Here is a 12,662-nt window from a genome sequence, read left to right as displayed (position 1 = left end):
GTGGTTATTATATAGAATTATTCTATTGATCTCTACTTGCACTATGCTTATCTTGTCAGTTTATTTAAAATGACCTATTCTTTTGTTAAGTTGTCCAGATGAAGAAGAAATAAATGAAGCAGATATTGAACGGAAACAGGCATACGAGCGCGCTGCTAGAATTAAGGACTATGAAGGTAAATAAAAATCTAAATTAATTTTGTTTTTCTAAACTAATGTGTTATTTAAATGAGTTTAAAGATGGCAAATACACAGTATGTATCATATCTTTATTCCTGTATTTTTTTTTCTCTCATGCAGAGCGTCTGAATTTGAAGGATACATATATAATGCAAACATTGAGTGAAAAGCTACAACTTTACATAGACATGGCTGACATATATGGGTTTGATGATTCTACTCAAGGATCCAAGATGAGACTTTTTGTTGGATCTGATATTGCGGACAGCCTACAAGGGGAAAGCACACTCCTCTCTGCCATAGCAGAAGGTATTGTTAACAAATGCACAAAAAAAAAAAAAAAAGACTCATTCTTTAACTACTTCCGGACCGCCCGCCACAGTTTCACTGCGGCAGACAGCCCCTCCTGCGGAAACTGACGTAGGTTTGCGTCAGTTGCGCGCCTGCTCGTCAGCGGGGACTAGGATGCACGGGGCAGGTGGCTCTGATTGCCACCTGCCACCCACGATCGCTCCCCGCTGACAGAGAACAACGGTCAGCTGTTGTAAACACATCTGACTGTTCTTCTCTCTGGAATGAGTGTCTGTGATCCTTCTATGTAGGATCATAGGTCTCTGTGATCCTTTCACAAGCCCCACCCCATACAGTTAAAACACGCCCCTAGGTACACATTTAACCCCTTGATCACTTACTGTGTTAACGTTACCTTGATCACTTACTGTGTTAACCCCTTACCTGCCAGTGTCATTAATACAGTAACAGTGCATATTTTTAGCATTGATTACTTTAGTAATGTCACTGGTCCCCCCAAAAGTGTCAATGTCAGGGGTCCGATCTGTCCGCTGCAATGTCGCAGTCCCGCAAAAAAACGCAGATCGCCGCCATTACTAGTAAAAAAAAAACAATAAAAATTACACAAATCTTTCCCATAGTTAGACGCAATAACTTTTGCACAAGCCAATCAGATATTATTGCGATCTTTTTTATTTTTTATTTTATTTTTTTACCAAAAATATGTAGCAGAAAACAAATTGGCCTAAAATGTTCCAAAATGTGATCTTTACCTTTTTTTTTTTTTTTTTTTTTTTTTTGGGAATGTTCTATAGCAGAAAGTGAAAACATTTTTTTCAGAATTGTCGCTCTTTTTTTTATTTTTAGCGCAAAAAATAAAAATCGCACAGGTGATCAAATACCTCCAAAAGAAAGCTCTATTTGTGGGAAAAAAAGGACATCAATTTTATTTGGGTACAGCGTCGCACGACTGTGCAATTGTCTGTCAAATTCATGCAGTGCCGAATTGCAAAATAGAGCCTGGTCATTGAGCAGCCAAATTCTCCAGTCTGAAATTGGTTAAGGGGGCAAATCCTTCTGGTCCAGAAGTGGTTTAAATTTGTTTTCAGATAGTTTTAAATTGAGAACTATGACAATAGTATAGGAAGTTCACACGGGCAATAAAAGCAGGCGTTTGAGAGGCCTATGCACAAGATACAATAGAAAGCACATATTGCTGTTCACACTATCAAAACATGAAGCGCTAGCATCGCTTCAATAATAAAGCCTTGCCTTTCAACTCCTCCCATTCAAGTCTATGGTAATGCTTCGCAAATGCTCTGGCAGGTAGTTGGGGGATGTTAGGATTTGCTTATTAACTGTAATGAAATAGGCGTTTGTAGAGCAGTTTTAACACGCCTTATCTCTCGTCAAATGCTTCGGGACTGCCCATAGGGCGTTTGGGGAGCATTTTTAACTCCTCGTTAACACTTGTAAAAGGCTTGACTGACGCTCATACTAAAGCTCATTAAAGCGAGTCTAATGCCCATACTAACGCTATAGTAGTGTTAAGCGTTCAAAATTGTCAAGTGTGCACAAGTCCTAATAGCACTGCTTGTTTTCTGTGTCTTTCATTGAAATGTGTTTTTTGCTGATTGCTCTTTATGTAGCCACTGTAAAAAAAGTACAAATGTTACAAAGGAGAAAGGACTTTTTTTTTTTTTTGTCATTTTAGTCAGTCCTGACTTAAAGCGGAGTTCTGGCCACAAAATCGACATAACCGATTTTGTGGCCATCCGCTTGCTTTTCCTCACCTGAAACAGCAATGGATAGTTAGGATTTTTTTTTTTTTACTTACCTTGTAATTGTAGAAAGATATACTCACCTGTCTTCCACTTCCTCCCTCGGCGGCCGCGGCCCGCGCCGTCACGTCCGGTTTGCAATGATTCCTGGGAGCTGAATGTCATCGCTCCCAGGAATAAATGCGACGGCCCCGCTCGTCACTTCCGGTGCGACACCGCATTCCTTGCTAAACAGCTTCTGGGCATGCCCAGAAGCTGTGGAGGAATGCGGTGCCGCACCGGAAGTGACGAGCGGGGCCGGTGAAGGCGCATTCTGGGAGAAGAAGACACGGAAGAGGACACAGAAGAGGATCGCGCTGGCTTCAGCTGCCCACAACAGAGATGGCAACGCTGGAGAAGAAATTTTAAAAGTAAGTATTTCTTCTTGCAGGTAAGTGCGAACCGGGACAGATCAGAGGCTAGCCATTGTGGAATGTACTAGCCCTGACTTCCCGGGGATATGTTTATTGAAATTTTTTTTTGTGGCCGGAACTCCGCTTTAAATGCTTTCTTCATTCTTGCAGCTGAAAAGATCTATTCCATGCTATGTCTCTTCTCCAATCCACATGAAGATACCAGCACAGGTGTTTGTGTATTACCAAGACGGTCAGAGACATTTGGAGGTTATGACCGCTCTGGACATTCAAAAAGTGAGAATGAATTTTAATAAGAAATCAAAGAAAGTGAAAGCATTGCCGATTGACAATAAAGATATGTTTTGTTCACTAATAATTATTTAATTTTGACTTGGTTCACTAACAAAATAAAGATAAAGAAATGCTGCATATTGTTTGTTTTAAAGTACTTATAAATATTAGAAAAGCATTGATACCTGTAATTTTAAGAATTTGACACAGCGGTCTTTCTATGGGATATCTTTGACTTGTAAGATAACTTTTGTAGTCCTTAGTGGTTGCAATTTAAGTAAAATCCAAACTTTTTATTTATTAATTTGTACTTTTTGATGAAGAAGAGAAGGAATAGAATCTGGTAGCTTTATGCTGTCTGTCACTTTTCGGGAGTTTCGACATCTCTGTTAGTCCTGATGACCATTGTTAGACAAATAGTGATGGCAATTTTGTAGAGGCTTCACCTTGCTACTTGTTGCAAGTACTTGTAGGGTAAGCTACCTATTCTATAAAAAAAAATAGTGTTGGCTGTACTTTAGTATGTTAACCACTTGCCGACTGCCGCACGACTATTTACGTCGGCGGTCAGCCCCTCACAGGCAGAGTGACATAGATCTACGTCGCTAGCCTGTGAGGGTCTAGGGAGCAAACTCGCGCCGCCGGAGGCGCGCTCCTGCGTGGTCACGGACCCCCCTCCTGCGCGTGTTCACTCGGCGATCGTCGGTGCAGAGGGAGAAAGGCAGGCGGCTGATGTAAACAAGCCGCCTGTCATTCTCCCGTGTAGAAACAGTGATCATACGGTTCTACTATGTAGGACCGTTGATCACTGTTCCTACACCTCAAGCCACAGCCAATCACAGTTAGAATCACGCCCCTAGGGATACACATAACCCCTCCCTCTCAAAAAAGTTAACCCCTTCACTGCCAGTGTAATTTTACAGTAACAGTGCATATGTATAGCACTGATTACTGTAGAAATGTCACTGGTAACCCCAAAAGTGTCAAAAATGTCAGTCAAGGGTCCGATCTGTCTGCCCCAATGTCGCAGTCCCGCAAAAAAAAAAACGCAGATCGCCGCCATTACGCGTTAAAAAAAAAACAACAAAAATGACAAAAATCTTTCCCTGAGTTAGTAAACTCAATAACTTTTGTGCAAATTAATCAAAATATGCTTTTTGTGCTTTTTTTTTTTTTTTTTTTTTTTTTTACCAAACATATGGTAAAAAAAAAAAATTGGCCCAAAATCTTGAAAAATTTGATTTTTTTACTTTTTTTGGGGGGGGGGGGGGGTGGGGGGGGGAATTTCATATAAAAAAATGTGAAAAATATTATTTTTGCAAAATTGACGCTGTTTTTTTGTTTATAGCGCAAAAAGTAAAAATCGCACAGGTGATCAAATACCACCAAAAGAAAGTGTCTGTTTGTGGGAAAAAAACGACATCAAATTCGTTTAGGTACAGCGTCGCACGACCGCGCAATTGTCCGTTAAAGTCACGCAGTGCCGAATCACAAAATAGGCCCTGGTCAGGAAGGGGGTAAAACCTTCCGGGGCTTAAGTGGTTAACCCAAGATATGTTTTGCTATAGGTTTGTGCAGGTCATATACTCAAGCATGCGTAACATAACTATTTATATTATTCATGTTTATGTGCAGTTGGATAATTAAGTTATCTGATATCCACCTTAGGGCTTATTTACATTATTGTGTTTTTTTGTTTTTTTTTGTTTTTTTTTATATCTGCATTTAGCAGCAGGCTGAAGATATGCAGAAAGTGCCATTTTACCTTTTGTTTTTTGGGTTTAAGTTCATCGCATTTGCTGCATGTTACTATAGATTATACCATGTTGCACACCATGGCATATCCAGTTCAGGAAAGTACTGGTAGGGACAATCAAGTGGTGGCACTTGTATAGACACAAATGCTACCAATCCAGTGTAGCTGAAACCGGTTTGCTTTTTTAAGACAGTTAGTCCATGAATACAGTAATTTCAGAGCTACAAGGGTCCATTTGAGAAAGTGGTTCTTTGATGTTTCTAAATGTAGGGTGCAGTAATAAAGCATATTGGTTAAATTTTCACTTGCTGACCGCCTTTCAGCACTTTTTACTGATACAGGGCGACAGCTGTGGGCAGAATCGTGTATATATACTTGATTTTGCATTTACGTCTGCAGGGGGCGTGCACAGCTGATCTGTGGGTCCCAGACACTTGATGTCCTCCAGCACCCGCAGATCCTTAGTAGAAAAAAATAAAAAATGCAGAAGTGAGATATGCAAGGTCTTATCTCAGTTCTGATATGAAGGAAGGGACAATCCTGTATCCTGTGTCATCTATGTAGAATCCATCTCTTCCCCTAGTGAAAGCATCACATTGTGTACACAAAAACACTGGCTAGGCACAAAGTTAACTCTTTGATCGTCCTAGATGTTTAACCCCTTCCCAGCCAGTGTCATTAGTACAGTGTCATTATTTGGGAGATTTCCTTTTACTTCCCTTGACATTTGATGGAACAGGAAATGAGGAGAAATGAGTTGTTACAATAACAAATGTCCCCTTTGGTAAACGTTACCTTTTACTCCTGTTCATGTGAAAATGGCAAACTATTAGATTTCCTTTCAGTATTATTGTCCCACAGTGCAAATAAAAAAAAAAACCTACACACCCTTGTTAAAATGTAAGGTTTCTGTGATGTAAAAAAAATAAGACAAAGATAAATAATTTTAGAACTTTTTCTACCTTTTAAAGTGACCTATAAACTGTACAACTCAATTTAAAAACAAACTGGAATCTTTTAAATGGGGGGGGGGGGGTTTAGGGGAGCGAGTGAGTAAAAAAACTGGTTGGAAAAGTGTTCACACCCTCTTAAAACCGGGGATGTAGCTGTGTTCAGAATTAAGCAATCACATTCAAACTCATGTTAAATAGGAGTCAGTACACACCTGCCATAATTTAAAGTGCTTCTGAGTAACTCCAAATAAAGCTGTTCTAGTAGGTCTTTCTTGCTATTTTCTTAGTCGAATCCTACAGCAAAAGCCATTGTCCGCAAAATGCTTCCAAAGCATCAGAGGGATAACATTGTTAAAAGGTATCAGTCAGGAGAAGGGTACAAAAGAATTTCCAAGGCATTAGATATACCATGGAACAAAGTGAAGACAGTCATCATGTGGAGAAAATATGGCTCAACAGTGACATTAATAAGAACTGGACGTTCCTCCAAAATTGATGAAAAGACGAGAAGAAAACTGGTCAGGGAGGCTGCCAAGAGGCCTACATAAACATTAAAGAAGCTGCAGGGATATCTGGCAAGTACTGTCTGGGTGGTACATGTGACAACAATCTCACGTATTCTTCATATGTCTGAGCTATGGGGTAGAGTGGCAAGATGGAAGCCTTTTCTTATGAAGAAAAACATCCAAGCCCGGCTAAATTTTGCAAAAACGCATCTGAAGTCTCCCAAAAGCATGTGGGAAAATGTGTTATGGTCTGATGAAACCAAGGTTGAACTTTTTGGCCATAATTTCAAAAGATATCAGTAAAGCATGGTGGTGGCAGCATCATGCTTTGGGGCTGTTTTTCTTCAACTGAAACAGGGGCCTTAGTCAAGGTAGAGGGAATAATGAACAGTTACAAATACCAGTCAATATTGGCACAAAACCTTCAGGCCTCTACTAGAAAGCTGAACATGAAGAGGAACTTTGTCTTTCAGTATGACCACAACCCAAAGCATACATCCAAATCAATAAAGAATTGACTTCACCAGAAGAATATTAATAATTTGGAATGGCCCAGCCAGGGCCCAGACCTGAATCCGATTGAAAACCTGTGGGTTGATTTGAAAATGGCTGTGCACAGGAGATGCCCTCGCAATCTGACAGATTTGGAGTGCTTTTGCAAAGAAGAGTGGGCAAACATTGCCAAGTCAAAATGTGCCATGCTGATAAACTCATACCCCAAAAGACTGAGTGCTGTAATACAATCAAAAGGTGCTTCAACAAAGTATTAGTTTAAGGGTGTGCACACTTATGCAACCATATTATTATTATTATTATTTTTTTTTTTTTTTACTTCCCTCCACCTAAAAGATTTCAGTTTGTTGTTCAATTTATAGGTCACATTAAAGGTGGAAAAAAATCTGAGATGATTTATCTTTTTTATCATTTTTTTTACTTCACAGAAACCTGACATTTTAACAGGGGTGTGTAGACTTTTTATATCCACCTTATATTTTCCAATTTCCCTATCCCTAAAAAAATGCATTGAAAGCTGCACACATTGCAAGATCCATTACTAAAAGCAAATACAAGAATTCTGTCATTTAAATCAATGGTTACCTGGACCTGTGGGAGTGGTTCCTACATCCGAGGATGTTCCAGGACATTTGTCACAGGTGATGGACACCGGATGTGGACCTTCAGGTTCAAAAACAAAGCGAAGAGGTTGGAATTGAGGAATCCTTTTACAAAATCAGTGCAGGGAATCACTGGCTGAAAAAAATATCTGAATGATGCCTGCAGCTGCAGGCATTGTTCAGATATCCCCACTCAAAGCCCAGGACGTCATATGACGTACTGCGGTATGGAATTGGTTAATTTTTTTAATTCTTTTGATGCTGAAAGCTGCATGCCAGGCTAAGAACTGCAATTTACCACATAGTTGAAGTTACTGCAGTAGAATTTGAAGAGCAGTCCAGTGTTAAGATAGCGTGTTAGAGGAAGAAGTGGTAAAGTAATACTTGAATAGAACTGGGATTACAGTATAGGACTTAAACTGGAGATTGTATTGTAATCCAGACTAAACAAATATTGTCTAAAAACAAGAAACCCATGTGTACTTTTGAATCTTGTTTTCCTTTGTCTGTCTTCAAGTTGTGTGCAGTAATACAACATGAAACTGCCTCAGTGAAAGGAGCTTTCTGTTAAACAGACCAACCACGGCTGCTCTCTTCCATGTGCAGGGTGACTGGTCTTGTATCCATGTCGTTTTTTTCAAGCAGTTTTTAGGCCCCTTTCACATGGAGCGGACTCTGGCTGTGATCCGCTTGCTCAGCAGGGGATCTGTGCACTGATTCCTGCTGAGCGAGCAAGTGACAGGTCAGTGTCCCCTCCACTTGTGCAGAGCAGACACAGCCCGCTCTCCTCTGAGTGGTCGGATGTCAACACACCGCCTGTCCGTTTATACCGACTGCCATCCGATTGGATCGCTAGAAAAATGGGGATCCCCATCCATCTGTTTTTAGCGGATCTAATTAGATCTCGACGGTAGAAAATGGACACATGTACATATACATCCACCACTCTATATAATAGATGGTCCGATTGGGTCCGCCTGAAAAACTGACAGGCGGACCTGATCAGTCCACCCATGTGAAAGGGGCCTTAGTGGTTGGACCTGTTGGGTCCCAACCAGAGCTCTGCTCCCTGTGTTTTCAGTGTATAGCACAGCAATATTACTGATGCTTTTACAAGGTAATATGTGGGTCTGTAAAGGCTTTTGGTGCTCATAAAAGGGATTTATTTCCATTGTGGTTTTTGTGGAATATATTTAAGTGAAAGCTTTTGTGCCCAGAATTCAGTTGTAACTGCTTCCCGTCCTTAGGAGGTACCCGTACATCCTCGGATGCGAGTGGTGATAGCTCAGTCAAAGCTGCAGCCTTGTTTCAGGCACCATTTTGTTTAGCCACCGATTCTGCACAAGGTAAAAGTGATAAAGTGATGCAAGTGGCTATACAGCAGCCTAATCACTTTTACAGGTGGCACTTTTACATGGCCCAGAATTGGGCATCGCATACTAGCTCATTATGTAATACCTTAGAATGAAGCTCCTGTTCACGGCACGAGGCCCAGAAAGAAACGGCACCCGAGGCTGTTCCTTCAGATCGCATGCACCAATAATGTCACTGGCTGCATGTAATGTAAAAATCTCCTAAACGGTACACGTTTAGGAGAGATTTATACTACCTATAGGTAAGGCTTATTTTAAGCTTACCTATAGGTAAAGGCATGCATAGGAAGTTTACTTCCTCTATAAGGAAGTTATTACATTAACATGTACACACTGTAACTATAAATAAAACCATTTATGTATGAAGTCTAAAATTTCTTTTCTTTTTTTTTTTTTAAGGTGGCAGCTTTAATCAGAAGGGCAAAGAGCGACGTACAACATCCACTAGCTCAGAAAGCCACGTTCAAGACCTTGTGGATAGTGAGGTAAAAGTATCCCAAGATGTCATTTAGTTGCATGTAAAATGTATGCATTTGCAAATGAGTGCATGAATGTGTATACATATTTAAAGAGACCAATTGCCTATGACCATCTTTATTCTAAATCTTTCCTCTGAAACTGTTATAATAGTACAGCCTAACTTTCAGGGACATGGTAGTTTTTTTTTTTTTTTTTTTTTTATGCTATGCACAGACAAGTAGTTGCTGGGACAGCTGATAATTATTCGAATGGACCGCACATAGTTAACATCTGTTCGAGTGGATGCTGCCAGAGGAGAGTGACATCTCCCAAAAGCACAGCATAAATGGTTTCCCTGGCATCTCCTTGATGTCAGGACAGATGATGTGTGCATGCATTGTTTTATCTTCTAATGGAACTACATGATTGGGACAAATTTTCAAGGTGGGCTACTTACATTTTATCTAACGTATATATTTCTCTTTCGTTCATTGATGGACACAGCTCCATATCTTCCTGACGGATGGTTTTGTGCTGCTCTCCATAGGAAGAGGACCTTAGGCAGAAAAAATAATGTGACTCTGCCTATAGGGCAGTCCCAGCGGTTATACTCCCACTTCCTGTATAGGACTTCAGTTTTTTTTCTGCCTAGTCAGGAATAAGGACCAAGTTCCCTGCTGAGATCTCGGGTCCTAGCATTTTTTCCTTTTTAAACAAAATGTTTTCTTTTTATTATTTACTGTTCCTGTGAGAACTGCAATCAATTCTGTACCTGGGGGCCGGGGGCAGCAGGAGTGGGGCACCGCCGGCGCCCGGCGGGAGAAACACTGCCTTTTTTGGGGGTAGTCCTGTGGGGGTCCCTAGCGGGGCTCCCCTTGCTGTCCAGACGTACCTGGTGGTTCTTGGAGGGTCCCGGGAGCCGCGTGCAGCCGACATTTTGTTGTGTGTGGCTGCTGTATCTATCGGCGGTCATGTTTGTGTAGTCCAGTGGCAATTTTCTTGTAGTTTCCCATTTCTAGTGGCAGTTTTATGAAATTCCTCTTCTTCTCTGATCACCGCACGGCGTGCAGCCTGACACTCCGCAGAAGGGGTAGTGAGTCCCTGCGGGGTTATTTGGCTCTGTCTTGCTGCTATGGCGATTTTGGTGCACTGGGACTTGTAGTACCGCTGGTGCAGCAGTGGGTTGGTGTTTTTCACAGCAATTTTGCACATTTTTCTGGGCAGTTCCAGGTTAACCAATGAATTCCCTGGAGCATCCACCTGACCCCCTCTGTGAGGCTGCAGGACTTGCGGGGTGCCAGTCAGCCTTGTCTGCTATGATGGGGGTCCTGCAGTCACTGGTGTCTAAAGTAGATTTGGCCCTCCCAAAATAGGATGAGTAAAAAGCGTCGTCCTTCACCTGCATTCTCTGCCTCCTCCAGATTCTGAGGTGGATTGGCCACCGCGGACGCGAGTCACTCTACTGGGTCTGCGTCCAAGCACCCTGAATGCTCTGATAGTGAGGTTGATTCCTCTTCCACTACAGCTGCGCATAAAAAGGCGCTGGTGGATGCATTGATTGTATCAGTGAAGGAAACTTTAAAATTGGAAGATTGTGGCAAGTCAGTGGGGTTCCCCCAAACACACTGTCATTTTCCCTAAGCGCTTTGCTAGAAGGTATCAGTTTGCAGAGTCCCTGACAAAGAAACTGACAGTACCACCTGTGGTGGACTTTCAGGTTTCCAGGTTGAATAAAGCCACCGTCCTTCCGGTGGAGGACTCTCCGTCCTTTAAGAAACCCTTTGATAAGAGAGCTGAATATCTGGTACGATACCTTTTCACCATGGCCGATTCCATTATGCGGGCCAGTGTTTGCCATAACCTTGGTTTCACAGACATTAACGGAATGGGCTAAGCTCCTGCACCAGAATTCGGAAGGTGGACAATCCCCTCCTGACCTGGCAGACCAGTTGGTCCAGGGGTGGCAGTACATCTGTGATGCCTCTCTGAATGCAGCTCCCCTAACCGGCAGGGTATCCGTGACAGCGGTAACTCTTCGCCGCATGATATGGCTGTAATATCGATCTGCGGACCAGGCTTCCAAGAAGGTTTTGACGGATCTCCCTTTTGTGCAAGACCGCTTGTTCGGAGCGTCAATGGAGGAGATCATTAAAGGTCTTATTGGAGGTAATAGTACTCTGGTTCTGCAGACTGCCAGGAGTAAAGAGGCTCGTCGCAAGCGTTGCCCGTCTCGGGACATAAGCGGTCTTTTCGTCCCTCGGGATCTAAGCACCATGAATCAAAATCCACCCGTAACCCTGCAGCAGGCTCCAAGAGGTAAGTCAAGCGCGGGTCACTCTGGGACCACAGCCAAGCCCACTTCTGCCTGATAAGACAATCGTGGGAGAAATGAAATCTCCTACAAGCTTTAACCAGACACTGATATAAGTCACAAGACTGCTATATACTGCTGATGAGAAAAGGTATTTATCAGTTTATATTTACTAAAATGATTGGATTTCCATGTCCTGTGGGGGACCAGATATAGTGAATGCAGGTTCTGGATTTGGGATCACTTTAGCCACTTCCGGACCGCCCGCTGCAGTTTTACGTAGGTACTTGTTAAATACGGTTGTTATGGCAGCGAATAGCTGCCATAACCCCGGTATTTTCTTACATAACCAGTTTTTCACATAAGAGTGGTTTCAGCAGCGGATTCGCCACAGGATCACTTTTATAGGCGGGGGAAGAGGTGCCCCCCTCTTGCCGCTTCCCAGTTGTTTTCCCCGCTTACTGGAGCCATAGTGGGGAAAATGATCAGGTCTGTTGCAGCCCCAGGCAGGAAGTCGAGTGAGGGCAATATAGCCCCCACTCGACTCTATGGCCTTGGAGGACTGGAGCGACATCATAAATCGTTTCTTGCTGAAAGAAAATTACATTTCTCTTTCGTTCTTTGACGGACACAGCTCCTGATCTTCTTAACCATTGGGTTATAATGCCCCCTACAGGAGTAGGACACTAGACAGAAAAAAAGTCTGGCTACGCCTGTGGGCTGTCCCAGGGGGTATACTTCCTCCCTCTCTCTGCTATAGGTACTCTGGCCAGCGAAGGCGCGCAGATCTCAGCTCTGTGCTAGATCAGCCGCGACATAGCCCCACCGGAGGTGGACACTAGACAGAAAAAAAGTCTGGCTACGCCTGTGGGCTGTCCCAGGGGGTATACTTCCTCCCTCTCTCTGCTATAGGTACTCTGGCCAGCGAAGGCGCGCAGATCTCAGCTCTGTGCTAGATCAGCCGCGACATAGCCCCACCGGAGGTGGGCTAGCCTGCGACCAGGTCTCGGCCCAAATCGCAGCGTTCCTCCTGGCCGACAGCCCCCCCATTTCGATGGCGAGGGGTTCTGTCGGGAGTGATTCCCGCCTGGTTTCTGGTATGGTGAGTAGCTGTCCCCCCTTCCCTCTGGAGGGTTTTGGGGTGGATGCGGGCCCCTCCATGGTATTTTCTGACCCCCGGGTTCCCCTCCTTCCCGTCATGGCACCCCCCCCTTCAGCTGTCCCAAATCCTACCCCCCCTCCCTCCACTTA

At 43.1% G+C, this 12,662-nt stretch overlaps 1 protein-coding gene across 1 annotated transcript in view; it reads left to right on the top strand.

Moving 5' to 3' along the window:
• The window catches only part of LOC309548329 (rho guanine nucleotide exchange factor 18-like), a 176,289-nt gene that overhangs the window by 106,249 nt on the left and 57,378 nt on the right, over positions 1–12,662 (top strand). The window contains exons 13-16 of the mRNA XM_082248268.1: positions 91–176; positions 301–489; positions 2,816–2,941; positions 9,041–9,126. Of these exons, the coding sequence (XP_082104394.1) occupies positions 91–176; positions 301–489; positions 2,816–2,941; positions 9,041–9,126 (487 nt within the window). The remainder of the gene's footprint in view (positions 1–90; positions 177–300; positions 490–2,815; positions 2,942–9,040; positions 9,127–12,662) is intronic.

Source organism: Pelophylax lessonae, assembly GCF_965119305.1.
Source record: "Pelophylax lessonae genome assembly, chromosome: 1".
Lineage (NCBI taxonomy): Eukaryota > Metazoa > Chordata > Amphibia > Anura > Ranidae > Pelophylax > Pelophylax lessonae.
This window is presented reverse-complemented; position numbering and strand designations above follow the sequence as displayed.